At 45.2% G+C, this 23,103-nt stretch overlaps 1 protein-coding gene across 1 annotated transcript; it reads right to left on the bottom strand.

Moving 5' to 3' along the window:
* Window positions 1–257: 257 nt before the first annotated feature.
* nalf1a (NALCN channel auxiliary factor 1a) lies at window positions 258–22,647 on the bottom strand. Its single transcript, XM_037470029.2, has 3 exons — window positions 21,425–22,647; window positions 4,276–4,447; window positions 258–2,345 (listed from the first exon to the last, which is right to left on the bottom strand). Exons 1-3 carry the CDS (start codon window positions 22,109–22,111, stop codon window positions 2,047–2,049), a joined length of 1,158 nt encoding a protein of 385 aa, XP_037325926.1. The 5' UTR covers window positions 22,112–22,647; the 3' UTR covers window positions 258–2,046.
* Window positions 22,648–23,103: the final 456 nt, after the last annotated feature.

Here is a 23,103-nt window from a genome sequence, read left to right as displayed (position 1 = left end):
TATATCTTTTTTTTTTTAAATATTTCTCTCCAAGACCTCTTCATCTCATCTTTTTAACATCCAACTTATTCCTACTCATCAACTGACACCACTGCTTTAGACAACAGAAAGAAATGCAGCAAAAAATCTCAAAAAACAGACAAAAAAACAAGGAGGCAAACAGAAAACACAGTGAGATTCCAACAGTGGTAGGAAGGAAGGAGAGGGGAGGGTGGGGCATATTTACAACAGAAAGGAAAAGGGTGGTGGTGGGTTGGTGGGTGGGTGTCAGTTTTGGGTGGGGTTCATCTGCATAGATCCACAGGACTCAGATCGTGAACAGCTAGAGATTGGAGGGGGCCTGTTACACCCGTTGCTGTTTTCGGGGGGAAAACAAACCAAGCGGAAACAACACGTTAAGCAGAACCTGCGGAAAAGGGGAGGGTTCAAAGAGATTAAGGTGGGAGGGGCTAAAAGTTGCAGAAACTCTGAAGGGGTTGTGAGCGTAGGGCTTCCACAGCACAGGGGATGCAAGCCAAGGTCATCCAAGGGATGGCGGGGGCGGGATCTGGGACCACGCTGTCACAGCCAGGAAACCGCTTAGAGGTGGAACTTCAATTTGGAATGAAACGATCATTTAGGAATGAAGAACAGGACTTTTTTGGTATCAGATTTTAACGTTTGGGTTAATCCCACCGGCTCAAAAGTTTTATTCCCCCGCCACTCCGCCCCTCGGTTCCACGTACACTTCAGCCGGCAAGATTTTGATCTGAAAAAAACGGGACAAAACTGCATGATCAGCCCTTTGAAAACTCCTCACATTCCAACACTAACACAGCCCTTTGCTATAGTCTGTGAGAGATAGCAGGGGGGAGGGAGGGGTTTGCTCGTCTCAAGGTATTTAAGATTCAACGACTGATTGATTGGCTGGCCGAAGTACTGAAGTGTCTGTACCTCTCCGTCATCGGCCTCAGCGGGCGCACGCAGCAGAAAGAGGCACTCAAAGATCCGGGGGGGGGGGGGGGGGGGCTTCATTGATCGAGAACCGTCACAGAAGACGAGCTCGTAAATCTGCTCCAGGCTCATTGCCCTGGGTGTCTACTTTTTCAGAGAAAGAACGTATCTGAAGTGTAATTCAAACATTTAACCCAAACACCCGTCCTCCTCGACGGGTGAAGGACCGGCAGTGTCTGGTTACTAGGTATCACGCTGTAGTCGCTGAGCTACGTCCTTTTTTGGGAGGGGCGTTGAGCCAATCACACCTGTTGGATTTGGTTTGGACCTAAAGAAAAAAATAGTTTTAGTTGCCTTGAAACAAGCGTCCGAGTGCTTGATAAATGAGGCCCCTCGTGTTTTGGCATCAGGCAACCGCCGCCTCGCGTCCCCATTCCCTCCTTCTTTTACCCCCCACACTGATTGCACGCCGTGCTCGAGGTAAACAGAACCGTTCAGAGGCCAGAAGAGGCAGCACCGCATGGCGACTTTTGGCCCCCGGCAAGAGAGAACATAAACAAGCCGGTCTCAGAGCACTTAAGGTCCTAAAACGCGTAGGCATGTACCATCGTTAAGGGCAGAGTGTTTGGTGGGGGGGGGGTCTAGCAGAATTTTGGTTTGCAGAGAGACCCACGTGAATGATGGATAAGCCCCTCCCCCCCAACCACCTACCCACACCCCCTCCGAGGTAATGGAGAGCAGCAAGTGCAACTACTGTTGAAATGTGAAGAAAAAAAAAAAGATTTGAAAGAAATGAAACAAACAAATAATCAAAAAATGAGTATGCAGCACTTTGTCGATGTCCCATTTTTCTTCCCCCTTCGACATGCCGTCCATACAAGCGGGAAAGGTCTGGGGGGCGGGGAGAGGAAGGGAAGTAATGCTAGAAAAAACATTTGGGTTGGCTAGAAACAATGAGCAGGTTTTAAGTGGCAAGAGGTCAATCCTTTTTGGAGTGGGGGGGGTTCGGTTGATGTCCGATCTCCAGTGCGTTTCATCGCGTTCCCCGGCAGCCCCGCAAATAAAAAACCGGCCTCGCTCCCCCGCGAGCATCGAATTCAACGTCAAAAAGGTTCACTCCTCGTTAGAAGCGCTCTCCTCTGGCGAGAAAATGGCCACCACGCCCACCAACGTGGCATTGTGGGAGGCCGAGATGATGATGACAGTGTGTAGGAGGACGAGGGCCAGCAGGCAAATCTTCAGTCGCCCGCTGCACAGTCTCGGTGTGGCAGCGGAGGTGACCGAGGCGCCTTCGGGCTGGCAGGAGGAGGCTGTCCTTTTTAGTGTCCCGCCTGAGGGGCTGTCCATTTTGGGGTCCCATCGGACGTCGCAGCACTCCGCCTCGCTGTCTGATAGATGATCTGCCAGGATCCCTGCGAGGTGGAGGCGACATGTTATAGAGAGAAAAAATATACATTTTTAAAAGGTTTCAAGGTGCTTTGGGTTTTTAGGGTGGGGGGGGGGGGATTCCTGGGGTTAGAATTGACTATTTATCACGTGACTGGGACAGGACAGAATCATTACAACAATACGCCCTTTGGCCATAGGACTTTAATCACTATTTATCATTTAACATTTTCTTGTTTAATTAATTGCATGGTCATGGACAAAATTTAAAAAAATGAATAAATTTATTTTTAGTATAACCTTTGATACGCAGTTTCCCCTAAAGTATTCTTGTATCCCACATGGACAAGTAACTAACATGCTACATATGTGGATGGCTTCTGGTGTGTATTTTTTTGCTCCCTTCAAATTACAACACAATAGCCTATCATTATACTTTACGATATAAGGCCGGGGCACTGGGACCTTGGGGAGGCTGCTCCGGGTTTCTTAAAGACTGGAACATGCTTCTGCGTCAACGGACTCGTTTCAATTCATGGTTCAAAAAGGCTTGCGCGTGTTGCAAAGCAATTCACCGCCAGAACACCAGGTAGAATAACGTTTTTTGTGGAAGACGACCTAGAGAGTGACGTCTTTGCGTGTGGAAGTCGTTGGTTTGTTTATTTATTTCTTTATCTATCAGAGACTTTTCAACGCTTTTTTTGGCGGACATATTTGTCCCGTGTTTTCCTCCACGACTTTGTGCACCCCTCGACCGGCAAACCGACGTTTGCAGAGATCTGCGTCCATGAATTGGAGGCCATCGGCACATCCTTAGAGTCCGCCAATGACGGGTTGATTAAGTGGTCATATTTCCGTATATCTTCCGAAAATGTAATTCATTCGCTCTTCAAAAATCTTCCTTTTAAAAATAGTGATGTTATGCTTGCGGGCTGCGTGAGGCTTGCGTAGCTTTTGGCGCTAGTCTAGAAAAACTGGTCGGCGCACGCAAGGGGCTCTTGTGAGTCCTTGAGTTTCTGTGAAAACGCAGAACCATACTAGGCTTAACACTAGCTAGCTAGCTATTTTGTTAAAAATTGTAATTTGTAATACAAGAAATAACTATTATCCCTTTATTCTTTCGTAAAACAATATAATTCCCTATATAATGCTATCATAGTGTGCCTTATAAAGCTATTTATACTGGTATATCATCCAGTTCAATGACCGGATGGATATTTGAAGAATCCTTAGGAGACTGGGTTGTGAAATGTTGTCTTGTGTGTTCATCATATACTGAATGCAAGCAAAACTACAGAGCAAAATCACACTCTTTCTGGTTGAACTAATCTAAGAACCGTCCAAAACAATCAATATCCGGGTCCCCAAACAGCAACATTAAACCAACAATGATGAATGATTATTAAACGCATTGAAAAGGATAAATGATTAGCAAAACTATACCACAGGCCACCTCTAAAAAGATATATTTCATTTTCTTGACTTTTTGCAAGTGAAGAAAACTGAATAAAACCACATTAACATTTAATCTCTAATATATAGGTCTTAATTATTAATCTTGCTAGAGGTGTCCAGCTGCTCTGCAGGACAGGGTCCTTCCTGTCAGACTGCTCTCAATCCAGCAGCCTCGGCTCATACTGCGTGGGGCGCAGGTATCTACCTGGGCAGGAGGCCCACCGGGCAGCAGGGACTGTAAACACCGGCGTGGCGAGGATGATGCTGACGAGTCCCCGCTGATCGCTACTCCACAACCCGCAGTGAACACAGATCGCTGCGTTTGTGAAAATGTCAGAGCTCGGCCGCGCTCAAACGCGCCACTAGATGTCATCAGAAAGCCTTCAGAGACGCCCCTCGCCTTTTGTTGTTTTTCCTGGAGGAACACTGTCCCCCAGCGAATACAGATACACACATTTGATAACCGTTCACTGGCGTACACAAAAGAGGGCCGGCATTAACCTGTGCAGATGAAGCTGGGGCTGCCGCCGTGGATCAGGTCGTCGTTGTCCGGCAGGATGAACGGACAGCTCTGCTGGACCTCCAGGCAGTACTGGTGGCACGGGACCTTCCTCGGACAGGACAGCTGGGTGGTGGGGAAGTACTGAGCGCAGAGCCAGGGCTTGTAGGCAGTCTGACAGGGGAAGGAGGAGGAGGAGAAGAAAGAGAAGAGATAATGGTTATGAACTGTCTGAGGACTGCATCTGTTGAGTTGTACGTCCAAACACATTGGGGTGAAAAGTCATTGCATTTGTATCCAAAACATTGGATAAAAACTACTTCCAAAATGGATACCCGGCACTTCAGGAGTTATGAGCCAAGGAAAGTCTACAAAGCAGAGCCTTCTGGGACGTTAAATAAAAATCTTTCTGCAGAGTATTAACTGGAAGAAAGTAAAGCATGCCAAATAGCGACTGATAATTTGCTTGTTTATAGGATACTAATTATGAGAAGTGGCTGCAGCAGGCAATAGATGTATTTAAAATAAAATGACTTTAACTAGGGCTGAAAGAAATTGTACTGTCTGCTGTCATGCACCAACTGCCAAGTCAAATTCCATGTATGTCTGACATATTATGGCAATAAACGATTCCTGATTTTTTCAAATGAATCGATTCCAACAGGCCAAGGTAAAATGTTTACATGTCTTGTTTTGTGTGAACAATGGTTCAAAACACAAATATATTTAAATCACTGTAATATAAGTGAAAGAAAGGCACCACATCCTCACATGCAGTTGCCAGGAACTGGAGACTTGATTGCAATTTTGCTTAAAAGATTACCGGAACAATATATAAATCGATTCTCAAAACTAGATACAACAACACAACACACCCATCCGGAGGTGTTGTTGAAAGCCCCAAAAGGCCTTTCTTCGATGGATGGATGGATTTCGACCAGGTGCAACCACGCAATTCATAGTAAAGGGTGCACCAACCCGCGTCATCAAGTTCAAGTTTCAGTCCCTCCTGTGAGTTTTGCTTGCTGCAGTTCACTGGGAAGCAGAATGTGATACAAAATGTACAGACGTATGTGCATAAGGAGGCAGATGGTGACCAAAGCCTCGGGCTTGGAAAAGCTTAGCAAAGCAAAATAAACCAAAAATGAACCACAGTCTGGATTTGTTCTCACTCTAGACCAGCCTATGGAGACTTTGTGTTTGGAGGTGCTTCAAACCCCCCCTTCTGCTGCCGAAATTGCCCCCAACCTGATGCACTATAGAAGCACATAAAAGGATTGTGGATCGGACCGAAGAACAACAAAAAAAACCTATGTGCCATTATAGTTATTGAAGTACGTACTGTAACATTGGGACATTTCACAGTCGTCAAAAGAAACAACTACTTTTAAATGAATCAAGAAATTACCATATTGCAGCAAAAAAAAGTAAAAAAAAGACTAAGCAATACAAAACAGAGCTGTTGGAAGAAAGCCTGAATCATGATGAAACGTTACATTTAGTTCTGTGTGAAAGTTAGCACACAGCATTAATCTGGGCAGGCTACAGCGTGTTAGCATGTTAGCATGCTAACATGAGTTGTAGATTAAGTGATGGAGGGCACAAGAGAGTGTCATTTGAATACCTGACACATCCGAGATGGGTGCGACAAGGCATGAAAGCGGGACAAAAACAAAGCGTTAGTAGCAATCAGGTAATTACAGAGTGGGAGAATAATGACCTTTGAGAGTGAGATTTACACATACAACAGCAATATCTCTCAGGACGCATTATCTTGATGGGACGCAAATAGCTGTGTCTTTAAAAATTAACTAAATATGCAATGATCAAAGTTTTAAATGTGTTAGTTTAATGTCAGCAAAGCTTCTTCCTCCAGTTTGATCAGATTCAGCAGATGGGATTTCACGCATATGCAGTCGGGGTGGCAACCCAGAAACTGTTGTATACATGTAGGAAATCTATGTTCATGTTCTGAAGAGAATAATATGGGATGTTTTCATGGAAATCTCACTGTTTGAAAGATTTCTTTTGCTGAATCGAGTCAGCTTTTCCTGGATTTTCATTTCCTATTGGCCACAAAGAATTAGCTTGAGCCACGGCTACCTACAGAACACCGTACATAAGCCCCCCCCCCCCCAGTGCCATTTACCACAAAGTGGCCTGAGTAAACATGCAAGTTTACTGTCAGTGTTAAGATACACCCAGACAACCTCCACAACACTTGGAAAAAGGTGAACGTGCCCTTCCTCCAACATCACTCGCATTTTCAAATGCTGAGAAATCACATGGGGGTCTGATTTGTGTACCGCCATACAAGGATAACAAACACTGCACGGGCAATTATGATAATTATACCAATCTGATTACGATGATGGTGATGAGAACAGCGTGGACACAAAAGCTTTGCAAAATCGAATGTGTTCCAGACGCGTATGAATTCTTGTTGATACAGGAGAAAGCTGTACTGAGGGGGTTAAATCCTTTAGACTGTTTTCCAGGAAGAGGCCTCATCCTTCAAAAAAAAGGTCAACGCTGTTTTTTACGGCCTTGATGGGAGATCTGCCTCCATCTAAATCTTGTGGGGCAGGGTTGAATAATAAAAAATAAAAATAAAACCCTTAAAATCGCCCAGATCACTGACAACGTTTATATCGGAGTGTGGTATTCTTTGGAGGTTTGCGGGTGTTTAATCCTTGACTGGGAATTTTCACATGGGGGCGACTTACAGTCTGTGCAAATGGGTGTCTAATTCACGATGATTTAGCATAAATTCCTCCCAGCTATGAGATAATCCGTCTGGGGGATGCTGCGGCTATCAAAAGAGAACCAAAACAATACGAGCCCAGCCAGACGGGAAACCTGGGTCCTCCTGAAGATGTATGCCGGCAGTTGCCAAGGTAACAGCTTTTTCTGCTTTTCATTAGAGCTCAATGGGTACTGCCCCGCTCTCTGTCGGTTTGCCGTTTGTGTGCACACATTTAAGCACACAGCCAGGTCTGTTTGAGCGCGTCCTCGTGCGAGTAAACGTGTGCGTGCACGTGTGCTCAGCGTGAAAAGGGAAGCGTACAAGAGCAAATCGAGTTAGTCAGGAAGCAGGCCCGGAGTCTGATTTGATCAGTCTAATGTGTGATCAGTGTGAACGGGAACCGGGCACTCAAAGACCTCCGTCGCCATGCAGCCCCGTCTGCTTCAAACAATGCGCTCAAGCCTGGAGACCCCGACGGGAGAGACACTAAGCTGGCGAACATTTCCACACCGTGGCGGTGGAGGTGGAGGTGGAAGGGGGCTTACTTATGCCCCCAGGAGACTTTCAGCCCCTCGGCCGGCACTTCAAATACTCAAATCACAAAGGTGAAATTAAGGTAATCGTGACGTTTACGATGTTCTAATGAGACACTTTCTGCCGGTGCCTTACATGCAAATCTCTCAGAGCCTAAAAATAACATTAAATAAAATTAAGATTCAAAGCTGACGCTTTGGCAGATAAGTGTCAGCAACGCTGGCATCTGAATTTCACCACGGTGATTATTACTATTATATAAGAAGCAGAAAACAAGACGAGTCGTGGACAGCTTCTTATGTTCTCGACGCACAGCCAGAAAAAAAGAACTTCAGATCAACAACTGGGACGATGCTGTTTATTTCGTTTTTTTTTCTTTTATATTGTGTTAATTAACTTCAAAGCAGAAACCTCAGACTTCCCTCCTGAATCCACCTGTACTAAATCAATTTTGTGAAAGCAAATAAACTACGGTACAGAATGGCAGCTTTTGGATAAGATATTTTAGGAAGCAGTTAGTACTTTGTATCAGAAAGTCGCTCAACTATATAACTTGGAAGTGGGAGCTAGTTAGCCTGAGTGTCTAGTATGAGTGGATGCTGCTAGCGCCTGAACTTGGAAGTGGTTGGTTACTTTGCTTGAGTGACAGCTGCTAGTACTTCCACTCAAAGTGGAACGTAGTTAGCCTTGATAATGTGAGCACTGATACCCACACAGCAATTTTTTGTTTTGTTCAGTCATTGGCCGATCCCCCACACACACACACACACAGACTTGTTTGTTTCACATTGTAGAATATATAATGTTACAGCTGATGTTGGCTGTAGATCTTCCATGGCCAAGAAACACGCAGCGACGAACAGACCAGCGCACTCCGCATGTCCCCGCAGTCTGAATCACAACATGGAGTATACGAGAAGCTACACAGGTGGGCTTTTTCGCAGCACAAGCAGCAGTGCCGCCTGGTCAAAAACTACCATCACCATATTGCAGTGATGAAATAAAATAGTGCCGTACTGCCACCATCAAAACCCAGTCCACAACAGTAGAACGAAAAACAATGTCCTTTCAACAAAACAAACTAGGTGAAAAAAGCAAACAGCAAAGCATGCAACTGATTTCTTGCATCGACTTTGTGTTCCTGCCTGACACATAAAATAATTGGCAGGGTGGCGTGAAAATCTGATACCTGAGACGGACACACACACACACGCACACTTCTGCTTGCATGCTGTAACGTAGCATTAATCAATCAGAGAGAGGAAAAACACTCCCCAAACGAATACTGGAGTTTGGGTGGGTGGTGTGACACTATTCCATAATGTACTGAGGCTTTATGTGGCGCTCAATGTCGCACAAATAAGTAGTAACCAGTGGAGCGAGAAATGCCACGGACCCCTTAAAATACTACCAAGCGTTTATCACCTGCTTGGCTTAAGGAGGGGAACCCACAGCTCGGCTCGGATGGGTAATAGCCCTCCCCCATCCTCCCTCCCACCCCCCAGGACCTCTGTGTTGCAGAAAGCAGGTCAGCTTTGGTCATCCTACCAGCATCCTGCGGTTTGTGCCATGCCGACTGCTCCTGTGAAATGACCACCGCAGAGAGGAAAAAGCCCGGCTGAAATGACTCCAGCGAAAGCAGCAGCGTCAACATAAAATCTCTGAAACACTTTTCTGAACGACCGTTTCTAAACGCTTTGCTATTTTTTCCCTCCTTGTATCCAGTGTTTTTCAGCTGTTAAAAGATAACTTTTATTGCCTTGATGTCATTTGACAAAAACTGCTTTGCAATTGTAGTTTATTTATCTGGAACAAAAACGCAGACGCCGACTACTGGGAGGACAAAACTGCTTGAATCTTCAGTGTGCACCAACGAGATAAAGATGCAAGATTTGATTTTCCCCAGATAGAGATACTGATGGTGCAAGATGGATCCGCATCATCTTAATGAAGGAAAGAATGTAAATTGGATATGAAAAAAATAGAAGACATTTTATTAGGTGTAATAGTAATTTCAAGACTTTTCTTGAAATGACTAAGTACAGGTAAAAGAAAATGTTTTTAAACATGCAAATAATGGTGCTTAACGTTGACCGTTGTACGCATGTTCATTTCGGTTCGTGTGCACTGCATATAATATATAATATATAGAATCATCCCTGCATTAAGGACTATTTTTAATTGTTTTATTATTGAAAAAATATCAGAAGTGAATCAGAAGTGATCAGTGAAGAACCATAAAGTATACAAATATGTAGTTTCTTTGCAGTATTTTACCCATTCCTTTTACTACTTTAAAGCGATATTAGAGATACTAGCCGTGTTTTGTTCCTCGTGCTGCTAAATGCTCTGGGTGTGTGTTGCAACTTTAACTCAACGCGCCGCTAAGTATTAACACATTTCGGCAGGACACACACACACACACACACTAGAGTGGAATGACAGAAATGGGCTATAAAAGGCACATGAATCAGCTGCAGAGTGAGTTCCCAGCTAGGAGCTGAATGACACAGATCATTGCCACTCACACACTACCTTTAGCCGGGTGTTTTTTTCTTTCTTTCTTACAGCGCAATTAATGTCCTGAGTGTGCAAGAATAGGACTTCCAAAAAAATTGGACGGGATCACCAGGTCTACATCATGAATTTGATATGCCACACACACACACACAAACATAAAAGGAACTGGCAACGTGTTGTTGACAGGACTTTGATACGTTCACACTGATGCAATCCGGGGATAATCCGGCAGGAAGAGGGATGTGTACACGGTGTGTCTGCCCTCCTGCATTGATGTCCGTACTTATTGCATCCCATCCCCCGGTGATGTAACGACTACAGGCGTGCATGCACGTGCGAGTGCGTGTGCTAGAAAATGAGACTCCAAGGCAGAGTTTTTCATCGAATTAGGTGGTTTGCAATGTCTGTGCGAGCCAGCGTGTCATGTCCCAGCAACAAGTGCAGCACTGGGAGAAAAGGGGTCAAACAGAATTCCGAGGACGCAGGAGGAAAAATCTGGCAGTCAAAACGTTTTTTTCTTAATTTTTTTTTGTGAATTACAATGTGGCGAGGGTTGGCCTGAAGGTGGGAACATTCGTACACACTTGACGTGCTTCACGTCCCTTACTCTCGTATCTGTCCCGGTTTAAAAAGCAAGCATGAGAAGCCAAATGCGCATTAGTAGCAGTCTCTACAGAAGCTTTGCATGTATACGGCTTCCCTCTCACGCCAGTCTGTTGTCTGATTGACAAGTCAGGATGATCTGGGCCCACTAGTTCTTCCTTCAAATGTGTCCTGGAGGAGACATTTTACCAAGTTCGTGTTGAGTCTTCCGGAAAGAATCTGGCCCAGCCGAGACAGGCAAAGAGGACATGCAGGAAATCATATCTTTTTTTTTAATCATATATACTTTATTTGTGTTATTATTCCACACACGGCAGCTCCACGCTGACATGAATACGTCCCGAACATGTCCGTGTGGCGCTGACAGCAGCGGGGCAGAGAGCACCAGAGTGACTACCTATGTTTGCCCGACTAATACACCTACCCAACCCTGGTCGTTTATGCCTGACTACCAACCCTGATTGGCTGAACCAATTTGTAAAATGTATTATTATAAATAATTATTATAAAATTACTTTTTGTGGCTCGAGGTGGGGTCGGGCCACATGGATAGTCCCTTATTGGTCAGCCATCACTGGATTGAACAATAGCTGTGGTTCTAACTTAATAGAAAATCATTTTCACTTCAAAAGACTTAACTCCAATGTGAAACCCTCAAATTTGGCTTCTCTTTTTTACCTCTTCCAAATAATCCATTGCACCTTTTATTTGTGCAAATGGCTATAATAACACGCTCACAAAGCAAACACAGTTTCTCAGAAGAAAGTGCGTCAGTGGCAGTAAACAAAGGCCTTGATGAGTGATCCATAAAAAGGTATCGACAGGCCCCCGGGGCTTGTGCTGCTGTTACACTCGAGGTTTCAGCTTCTGGCTGCCCTTCAGCAACAAAAATAATTATCAGTGGGGACATCCCCAAATTGTGTGAGTTTCTCAATGTGTAATGCATTTGTCACTCCAGCTTAGGACTTATTTCAGATATTTATTAATCAACGCTCTATGTCAGCAGTCCCCAAACTTTTTGCCTCACGGGCCGGTTTCGGTTTTCATGTTATTCTGCAAACCGGTTTTCAAAGTGTGCCGGATAAACACGGCGAAATAAAAAGATATGATAGGCAAGAGAACATACATTTCATTGTCATTAAGCTGACGCTTTTATCCAAAGCGACTTACATTGCATTATAAACCATGAATTACATTTGACCTGGGGAGAAAATAGGGGTTAGGTGTCTTGCTCAAGGACACATGGCACATGGGGCAGCCGGGATTCAAACCGCCAACCTTGCAGCTCCCAGCACATGACACTTCTCCATGCACCACCATCGGCCTCATACATCCACATAATACAGAGCAGCCTTGGTGCATGAGGTAAAGCTGACGCTAGGCCTGTCGCCATAATCATTATATTGACTTATTGAACAACATATGAAAATGTGTGCAATAATTTGTTGGTGTTGCAATATATCATATAATTTTTAGGGCCGGGACTTTAGCTCGTCAATTAAGATTAATTAATTACAATGTGAATTAAGATTAATTAATGACACAAAAAATAACACTTATTTTTTGCACCGCGGAACGTTTCTCACTGGATGAGTTTCGGGGGGACCGTTTATACTGGAGCACCAACCAGCGTTCATGACTTCAGACAACAACAAACCACAGAACATGAACGAAGAAGCTGACGAGACCGTGTCGGGTGGCCCCGTGAATGGGAAATCTTATTAAAATAAACACACGGATGGAAGCGTCGATAAGAGCGTGGTTGTGTGCAAGCTGTGCAACAAGGAATTCACATCGAGCCTCAAGTATCACCTCAACGCAAAACAATTAGCAGCTAGCGTGGACGTACAAGGACCCACACCCAACCCACACTGCACCAGATGACTGGTTTAAGGACCAGGGTAACTAAGTCCACGTCTGAAAAAATAACCAATGTTCTGAATGTACTTGAAAGTATTGGTCTACTTAAAAAAAACCTAGTTTACAGAAGGTCTACTTACCTATAGGCTACCTGAATTTCTGAAAGTACTATATTTCTAAATATGCTATTGCTACACTGGAATTGGTTGAATAAAAATCCATGTGAAAAAAATGACTTGAACTCACGGTTCTCAGGTCAAATATTTGTATGTATAATATATGCGAGTAATTTTGATTAATTAATTACAAAGCCTCTAATTAGATTAATATTTTTAATAGAGTCCCAGCCCTAATAATTTTACATATAAATTAATTTTCTCAAACCCTACCGCATCATACCAAGCAGTGGACAACGCATCAGACTTGGTGCGTTGCAGTAGGGTTTGAGAATTAATTAATTTAGAATTAATTGTAGAATAAAACATTCATTGTTCTTTGAAAGTGCATACTTTTATGCTATTGTATTGTCATATTGTCATTATGTAGAATCGACAATATGACAGAGACAGAGAGAGAATCTGACCCACCAACCAATACAGGTCTTTGGGCCGGTGGCTGGGTACGGTACACCTCTATGTAATCAATTTACAGATTTTTGGAATTGAGCTTTGGTTCAAGTCTCAAAAAAAATCCACACGGCGCCTGATCAGCCTACAGCACTAAACGGCACATTTTTGCAACGGGACCCATCGATCGTATTGACAAGGTCCCCCAGAGGCTTCCAGAAACCCTCAACCTTTTAACTGGAAATGCCCCTCCCCCATCCCCCCCCCCCGTTCAGCACCCCTGCATCGATCATCTCATGGATCCAACCACGGCCGCTATGCCCTCCCACGGGGGGGGGGGGGGAGAGGGCATAGCGGCCGTGGTCATTGATGTGTATGGCGAGATGGTGGGTCTGGGAGATTTTGTTAAAAAAAAAAAAAAAAGGTTGCTGCCAGGAGCAGCTAATCGGGACACATTTGGCTTCACCTCGTAGTAGATTAACCGGTGCTGTGGTCAGGGATCGTGAGGGGGTTCCTGTTGGCACAGCTGCAGCTCTGCGACTCACTTTTTCCAAATGTTTGAAGATTTCATTCTCCGCTGGATCTGAGCTCTGGGAAGAAGCTGAACAGGACAGGGTGGCTCTGCGTCCCCTATTCACCCATCGAAAGGACATATCGACTGAACTACCCTCCCACCGGCATACACCCGCCATCATAAACCCAGATAGCACTTAAGTGCTGAGTTTGATACACAAGAACCACAGCAGACTTAACATCACCAGGACTAACACACACGGATCTTTCATAAGAGAGAGACTGCCCTTCACCCCAGAAGACAACAATGATTTATTCGTACTTCAGTGACTTCCGTAGGTATCAAGGACAAGAGGTATTTTACGATCTTCTGCTAAAACTACACAAATGTCTTTGTTTCCAAATGATATGTTGTTTCTTGTAAAGGTAGAAGTTCATTTTCAAAAGAATCGGCTGGACTTTAATGGGAAAATCCAGGAAAAATGAAGCTTTGCACAAGACATAATATGAGCCGCTGCATACTAGTAACCATGCCTGTGAAATAAGTTAAGTGGTGAAAAAATAGAAATATTTCAGCTTTTTTAGCAGATTTGAGAAGATATAGCGGCATAAAATTAAGATTGGATTGTGCTGAAGTACAGTATTTAAGTTGCGTAACATGGAGATGCCCACTCTCATCTTGACACATACGCATGACGCCCTCTGAGTTTAAATACCGTGAAAGACGATAATTCTAAGCCAAGAGTTGCCCGTAATCACAGAGAGGGAATGTGTAGGAATGACAGGCCTTGAGCGGGGTGTGTGTGTGTGTGTGTGTGTGTGTGTGTGTGTGTGTGGTCAAGCAATCAGCACAGAGATTTATTAGACTGGAAAGCGGAGAAAATGTGAAAGATAATTGCGCGAGTGAGAAGGCAGATAGCTGTGGTCAAGACGGCAACACTGTCAGTGTGAGCATGAATCGGTCACAGCCCGAGTACGAGAAGGGGCAAGGATGAGTGTGAGCTGTCATTAATTGGGGAAACAGGAAGAAGGTATAACTCAATAGTGTTGATCAGCCAAGATGACAGCTGTAGCATGAAGAGAACTATCAGACACCAGGCTGCTAGATCACACTTGAGAAATGTTCATGAAAAAGAAAAAGAAAAGAAAGCTCTCCAGGAATAAACCATTAATATACAAGGACAAAGTCAGAGCTGTACAGCCAAGAGGCGTCCCATTCCGCCCACGATACGCCACCCTCCTCACATCATGGCCTTGTGACTGTGGGAGATCCTTGCCGATATCTCCGGGACACACGCCGTATCTGAGAGGGTCCCGTAGTTGACACCCGAAGGGTCAGCGCTTGTATTCACTGAGACTGCGTTCCTGCGTTCCATCTTCCTGTGCAGCATCATATATGGATGTGTGTAGGGCTTGCAGATATCTGTGTTCTCTCTGTGTACTTCATACATGAAGTTGCATATGTTAAACCTGTATCTCTGCCTGTACATCATCATATATGGATTTGTGTACGACAAAAACTGTTCATCCCTGGCATGTAAAGAGCTGACCACGTGATTCGGACGGAAATCTGAACTGGTAAATACCCATGGGTGGAGTTGAAGATGACACCCACGTACGGCCTACCTTGCCCCCAAGGAGAAGGTTTATTCCAATGATTCATGTCCATTAAAGGATTCTGTTCAAAAGTAATCTTCAACTCCAACCTCATCTGTAACCAGTCTGTGAAATCAACTACCACCGGAAATGTTGCTTTTAGCTAATATGGCCCCAACCTGTGGAACGAGCAGAGGGCAGCAGTGTGGAAAAATACTTAAATGTTGACATTGATTTTACAATGATGAATTGACCAAACTTCTTAATTTGTTATGTTTAGCACTTGGAGCTGCATTTACTTACTATAATATAATTTGGATCGATTACTGTGGCATAAGAGCCTCTTTCTGCACCTAGTTTGGGCTGAGTTGCTACCATGCAGCTTTTAATAATCTATCATCACTTTTCAAAAGAAAAAGAATTTACCATCCAGACATCCATTTTTATCTACGTTTGTGCCAAATATGAATAAAATAAAATATGAAGAGGCGCGCCGCACATATTGCGTTAACAAGTCAACGGACGAAAAGTTAGAAAAAAATGTCCTAATGTTTTACCTCTGACCGCAGCTAAAAGCTGACGTGAAGTATTTTATTACTAATAGTACGATACGGCTGAAAGATCCTGGAAAAAAACGGACACAAAGATTGAGATCACTGTATTCGTTACAGAAAATTAAATAAAAAACAAAACTTATAGTTTTAGAAATTATTTGGATTTTGATGCACTTTCTCAGCAGACTCTCCTTCTGCGCCACAAACTGGATAGTGTTCAGTGTTGTATTTGTTTACACCGCCTTACCTTCAGTTACCAAACGACACTGTTAAAACGTGTGCACCAACACAAAAGAAAATCTCTCCTGAGTCGGATTGATTCCATCACAGCGAAGACTTTCATCAGTGAAATCGGGTTCACACGTTTTGGTTATTGGACTCGCCCGGAGGGATTTCCTCAAACGTCCTTGTGACCTCTCAACCAAATGTTTTTGGTCAAAAAGTCAGGAATTCATATGCAAACTGTGATTGTTTCACAAAAAATGGGATGACATTTTGGACTTTTGTGGCTCTGTAACCTGACTGAAGGCATTAGAATACAACCAGGAGGCACGGATTGACGTTTTGCTTAGCTGGCGATTTATTAAGAAAGTAATTTCTGTTTCAAAGCTCCGACGCATTTTATTTCATATTCTTCTGTGCCGTTGAGCTCCAACGTTCTCCAAAAAACAACATCAATGAGCCACACTGTTGCACCGGCTAATATGTTCCCTCATCATTCATTTTTGTCTTATAAATCTTACGTTGGGCAGTGAATTGGTCTGTCACACTGTATCAAATCAACTTATTGCACACGGCAGAGGCGTCTATCGGGCAACGAGACGTTTGATGGAAAGAACTGCACAATGGGCAAAACGCCGCACGGCGCTCTCATAAATAAAATGCATGTTCAGTGACTGACAATTCATTTCACGGGAACGTCCTCCTCAATCATCCTAATGGGCCGCACAAAGCTTAAAGGAGATTCTAACCTTTTCCACAGTGTTCATGCAGACCTGGTTTGAAAAAAGCTTTTACTGAAGGGGGCACACGAGGAGCGCGAGGGGAGTAAGGGGAAGTCAGATAATCCCATTAGTGCCAAGTGGCGCAGGGATTTAGATGTGATCATCTGGGGAGGCACCCCACAGGATATTTGAATTGCGTAGTCATCACTTTATCTGATACCACCAGGTGTGGACAACGCTTTCCCTCCCCAAACAAGGTCACAAAACCTTCCCGGGCTCCTGCGTTTTCGACATTCGTTGAATATGGCACACAGCGCCCAGGATATGCATTCAGGCTTAAACCTGTCCCTTTACAAACAATAATCCATTCAAATACCCATGCAGACAATAGCACTACTAAAACTAATTGATATCATGCCCATGAATGTATGAAGGAATTAGCCTGACCCTCAGGTGTTTCACAAGGGGGGAGGGGAGTGGGGGCGTCCTGCGTGCAACAGCTTAAAACTAATAAATCTTTAAATGTTTCGGTTGTGCCTAATAGTAAAGCAACTAAAAATGATTCATCTCCCGAAAAGATTTATACTTATTAAGATGTCATTTTATTATTTGCATGTGCTTTTTTTTTATTTCCTGGGGGCTTCATCCGCATGATAAACACAATAAAGGTAAACTACACAGATGGTTATATTTCAGTTGATGTGTAGCAGTTGTGGGGCTGAGATTGTATGAGTGTCGAGCCCAATTTCTATGATGTCATTATGATGATTATTAGGTTAACTTTAACTTGTTGAACAAAGTTACACTATGGGAACGTTGAGACAGTGCAGATTCAATTTTGACCAAAATGATGGAGCGGTCCTTAAATACTGAGCTGTTTTTTATAATACGTTAAATATATGAATGGAATAGTTTCAAACATAGGAGGTACGCTAACGTTAGCATACAAGCAATGAAAATGATGTTCACCAGATGCAAAGTCTACCGTGGTTATTGTATGGCTTTAAAGCGCTAACATGATGAGCTTTAAACACAAAATACAGCTGTGGCTGATGGGAACTCCATTAGTTCCATAAAAGTGACATTGTGGCCTTAATTACAATTTCCACCTTTGAATGACAACATCACTGTATGTCAGAGAAATTGCTTCACATGGCACCCATAATGGAAATGATACAGAGGTTAAACGACGGCAATCCGTTGGCCAACCCACTTTAACCCCCCCTCCACACACACCCTGCCCCCCTTTCACTCCCCCACCTGGCAGAGTATCCCCTCCCTCCAATGTTCACCGTTATCTGATCGGCCTAACCGTTCAGTTAAAACAACATGGAAGCGCTGCCATACACTGCAGCTGCAGCACCCTCTAACACTCTCTCCCTCTCTCTCTCTCTCTCTCTCCCTCTCTCTCTCCCCCACCTCGGCTCATTGGCATGCCGCTCAGGGAGCTGCCCATTCATAAAAATAAAAAAGTCTTGCGGAGTGGGCCAAAAATCTCGAAGCCTTCTCCAAGGTCAGCGTTCACACACACACACACACACGTGTAAATCATACATGTAAGCACTACCATGTTCCCCCAATGCGACAATCTGTCGCTCATCAGTGCGCACGAGGCTAATATAAGTAAAAGAAACAAAGGCAGGCTGACAAAGGCAGCATTTCAAAAAATGCAATTAAATAAAGGCAGGAGTGATCACAGCATATTTTCTTGCACAGGAGATAAAGCACAATTGTTAGCATGTGATAGATTTTGGGATGAGAGAGTGTGCGTATCCATGTCTTGTTGTCAAGTAGAGGGGGATTAGCAAATCAAAAGCTACCCGCGTGTGAGCCCCCTCCAGCGAGAGAGCCGCTATAATCACTCCGGTTGGCTGTGTACACAAGACACTGGAATACAAAGAATACAGCTACTACCCAACATGACTAGTGGGAATATTGGTCCTCCACATGAAAGCATATCCCTCTGATGTGACAGCTATTACGCTGCCTGATTGATTGTAGCTTAGATCGGAACAATGACATACGTCTGTGAACACTTAACATTGATTTTTTAGCACTACATTTTTGATAAGATGTACTTCAAGTTATGTCAATGGATTTTCACTCTCTGATGGACATTGTTTTCTTTTTTTTGCGACATTTGAGGGTATAGGAACTGTGATGCTCAAGGCTAAATGCTAATGTGAGCACGGTGGCGTCGCTCGAGCCCGAAAGGGAGATACAAAACTTAAGTTTGTTCCAGACCCCTCCACCAACTGAGATCCAATACCTTTATTGTTACACATCCTTTACTGCTGAATGGTAGAAGTGTCCAGTGTCCACTGTTCAGATGGTGAGGTGAGAGCAGCTTGGTCTACAACTGTACACACACACACACACACACACACACACACACACACACACACACACACACACACACACACACACACACACACACACACACGACCCAATCAAACAGCCTCAGATAGTGACATGATGTCTTCACTGGCCTATATTGGCCGGAGGAGCGGCGCGCTCTCGGATGAAGGACGAGAGATGGCAGAGGGGCTCTGCGCGAATCGATAAGGATCAACCTCTCGGTATTGCCGCCACCCGTCCCTCCGGTCTCAAAAAGGAGCTCGGATCAATGCAGATGTGTGCAGTTTCACAAGCGTCTGAAGAGAGTAGGACACTGAGGACGCTGTCCTCCTTTCCACTCTCACAAAACACTGGCTAAGATTAGACATTCAAGTGAGTAAGGAGGTGCACATGCTCATCAGTGATTGGTTTGAAATTGTTTCACAACACTGTGGCTGCAGAGAGAGAAGAAGCAGGGTAGGGTGTTGTCAAACAGATCGGCGATGGCGTGCAGAAGAATGGGCCGATATTGTGGTGTCAGCGTGAGATCGGGACAAAGAGCCCTCAAAACAACATGGTCTGGATTAAACTTCTAAAAAGGGGCCCCTAAAGAGACCCATGGTCACTCTGATTAATCAATAACAAGAAAGAAAACGTCCTTTGCCTTAAACTAGGCTTTTGGGGTTTTGTTTTGGCCCGTTCATGTTCATCACGATTAAATATTACGATAGATCTGCAGATATACTCGGGTGAACTGGTGGGCTTCCACACAGTCTGGGGACAGAGAATCTCATCGCAAGGACCGGCCCACTGGCCGTGTCCGCTGTTTGATTTCCCACCTCGGGCAAGAGGAATCAAAGCGCCACCTGCGGACCTGCACAAACAAAAAAACACAGCTCCCCATGTCAATTATCATCCCTTGAAGTGCTTCCACTGGTTCCCAGGCACCGAACGCAGCAGTGAGACAGTGACCCGGAGCACATGTCTGTGTGTGCCGTGTGTTTTCACACACCGACTAGTCGGCGTGGCCAGATGACTGTCTTCCCTCCGAGTGTCGAAAGGTGAGCTGGCTGAGGAAGAGGAGGAAGGTCACACGCCCAGGCTCCCATTAGTGGCTGATAAACGTGCTGGAGAAGGCCGTCACAGATTGTCCATTTCTCAACGGCGGTCATGATTGCAGATGGTCTATAGACGGCAACGGGCTAACCTTGAGGTTAAACTCCAAAGTAGCTCGGGTCAGGCTTTACCAACTCAACATAAGTCATTGACCTGGGTTCAAGGAGTGTTTTGAGCTTCCAGCGATGATGGTTCATGGGAAATATCGTTAACTCGCTGCTCGCGATTGTGTGCTTTTTTCATTCGTTAATGGTCACCAAAAAAGTCCCCAGAACCCAGGGCGACGTCTTCTAACAACCGAAAAGTCCAAGATCCAACAGTGTCGTGTTGAGCGACATGTGACAAAGAGAATCAGAGAATAGTTGATGGGCTCTACACTGAACACAAAGAATCAAAACATGTAGACAGCAAAGCTTTAAACCCATCCCCTGCACATTGGGACTCACATTAATAATTATAATGCGGGGTCCAAAATATTTATGCTGGGAATCTCTTCACCTACTCTAAAAACATTTTTTTTTTTTTAAGTCTGTCGTCTTTGCTGGCATTAAAAAAATCCAACAGTGAACATAAAAGAAAGTGAATCATTGTTTGATGAATACAACACACACGCACACAGCAAACACAAGTCCAGCTGAAGAAAGCCTTCTGCCACATTAGGCTGGGAAACCACCTCTTGACTTTAATGAAACACTCTCGATATGGAGTGGGGGCAGCCATGATGAACACCTGGCGGACTGCGACAACACACATGGCAATGACACACACACACACACACACACACATACACAGAGTTGTTTGCATAGGCCAACAACTTCCTTCCTGCTCATTAAGGGGTCATAAACGCCACGGCTAGGAAAGCTTGTGTAACAGTGCGGGTCTAACAATCCCATCCGGGTTAACGATGGCTAATCGGAGCGGAACATGAACCGCCGGACGGTCCTTGGTGTCAGAGAACCGGCGCAGAGCGCAGAGGACGGGGTGATGTTTTAAAAAAAGATATGTTGGAGAAGAAGAAAAGAAAAAACACAAGCAGGGCCTCCATCTGCACATTAGCATGGGGCCTAAACACAATGAGGAGATGAATGAACATGAGGCCCGAAGCCGGGAGTCTCCTTGAATCTGTCATCCGTCTCCATGGCGACAGGAGGAGGAGGAGGACCAAAACTGGCATCTATCCGGGCCCAAATCAACAGATGGCCACCACCACATCCATCCACCCCCCTCCCCCCCACTTCCCCTTTCCCTTTTCTGCAGCCTACCTTGCACTGCTCCATGCACGTCCTCACCGAATAAGCCCCCGGCTCGTATTTCTGAGTGAGGAGCTCGAAGTCCTCGTACTTCTCCTGGGCGTGCTGGTCGTAGCGCTGGTACGCCTGGACGCACAAGCTGCACCTGGCCGTGTCGCCGTCGCCGAGCACGTCGAGGCTGCAGTTCAAATTGTCCGGACTCGTCGACCCGTAGAACAAATCCAGCAGAGAGTAGGAGTTACAAAAGGAGAGGTACAAATCGCTCATATTTACAGCCGGCGTCCCCTCTTTGTCGGAAAGGCCTCCGCACAAGTGGTCGGCGTCTGCGAAGGTGAAGCAGTTCTTAGACAAACTATCCCGGTGGCAAGTTTCGAGACGCCACACATGTTTGGTAGAGTTACCTATAAAAATAGCATCTGGGGTTCCTCTGAGGCTGCTGTGTGCTGAGTGGGTCTGGGGGGAGAGGAGGTGGGAGGACGCGAACTTGACCCGGGTCCGTGCCAGCTTGGCCTCGGCGCAGAACCACAGGTGATCAGAGAGGAGGATGGTGAGGAACAAGAGGGAAGCCAAGGACAGTCGCCATCTCTGCACCCTCTCGGAGTCGGTGAATGGCTTTTGGTTGTCGCGGGGGGGCTCTAGCCAGATTTGGAAGCCGTCGTCATCTTCTTGCTGCCAACACGTCCCAGCACCCCTGGTCATATTTTGGGAACCGGCCGACTCCACCGTGGGGGCTCCTCTGCCGCAACAGTCATTGACGTGGGGGGGGGGTGGGTCCGCTTCGCGTTTTCTTCCCCCTCGGAATGTCAGGCGGTGGGTCGTCCCGGCTTGCCTTCGCGTTCAGCGGTAATTCCCATTAAAATGAGCGTGGGCCGGATGGGAAATTAGACGCTGGCGACCACGGGCCGCATCCTCCATGGCTGACCGGTGAAGCCGCTGTCCCTCCCCTGCCCGCCCCGAGCTCCGCGCCGCTCCGCTCCTCTGCGTAGCCCGCGACTCCGTTTTTAGAAACACTCACCGACGCGTTTTACGTTTTCCCCGGCCTCGGTCGTGCAGGGACAAGGGCGCTATCCTCCTCCAACATGGCGAAGCTGTCTGCCTTTGTGTCGGCGCAGGGGCCTACAGCCTGGTACGAACCTCTTTTCTTTTTCAAGCCCTCGCCGTCTTCATCTCGCTGCCGTTGTCAAGTTGCCGCCATGTTCGCCAGGAGACGGTGTGTGTTTCGCAGGAAGCCGAGTTAAGTCGGCATTTCCTGTCGCAGCATTCAGAATAAAGGTTGTGTTTATTTCGTGCTGGAGCCATGCCTGTGAAGCTTGTTGTTTCACGTGTACCGTTACATAAACTAATGTGTCCCAACCTCAGGTCGCTCTCATAACGAAGTACTTTTTATTGGTGACCCGTCCAACACAATTATACATAATTTCCTTTTATTTCTAGTCTGTCTTACCCTTTATGAACCTTCAGATCTTGAGACCTTGATTTCAAGTTTAGGGTGCACCTTTTTAGACTATTATTAGACTATCTAGTTTACTAATTGTATTAAATGTGTTTGAGTTGCTCCATTGTCATTTGAAAGATTTTAAAACAACAAAAAACATACAACATTCTAGTGCGTCTACAAATGTATACTGTTCAGAACAATGAATCATTAGAAAATCATGATGGATGCATCACTTTAAATCACCACAAAATAA

The sequence above is a fragment of the Pungitius pungitius genome, chromosome 3 (assembly GCF_949316345.1).
Source record: "Pungitius pungitius chromosome 3, fPunPun2.1, whole genome shotgun sequence".
Classification (NCBI taxonomy): Eukaryota; Metazoa; Chordata; class Actinopteri; order Perciformes; family Gasterosteidae; genus Pungitius; species Pungitius pungitius.
Note: the sequence above shows the minus strand (reverse complement) of the source record. Positions and strands in the feature narration are given on the sequence as shown.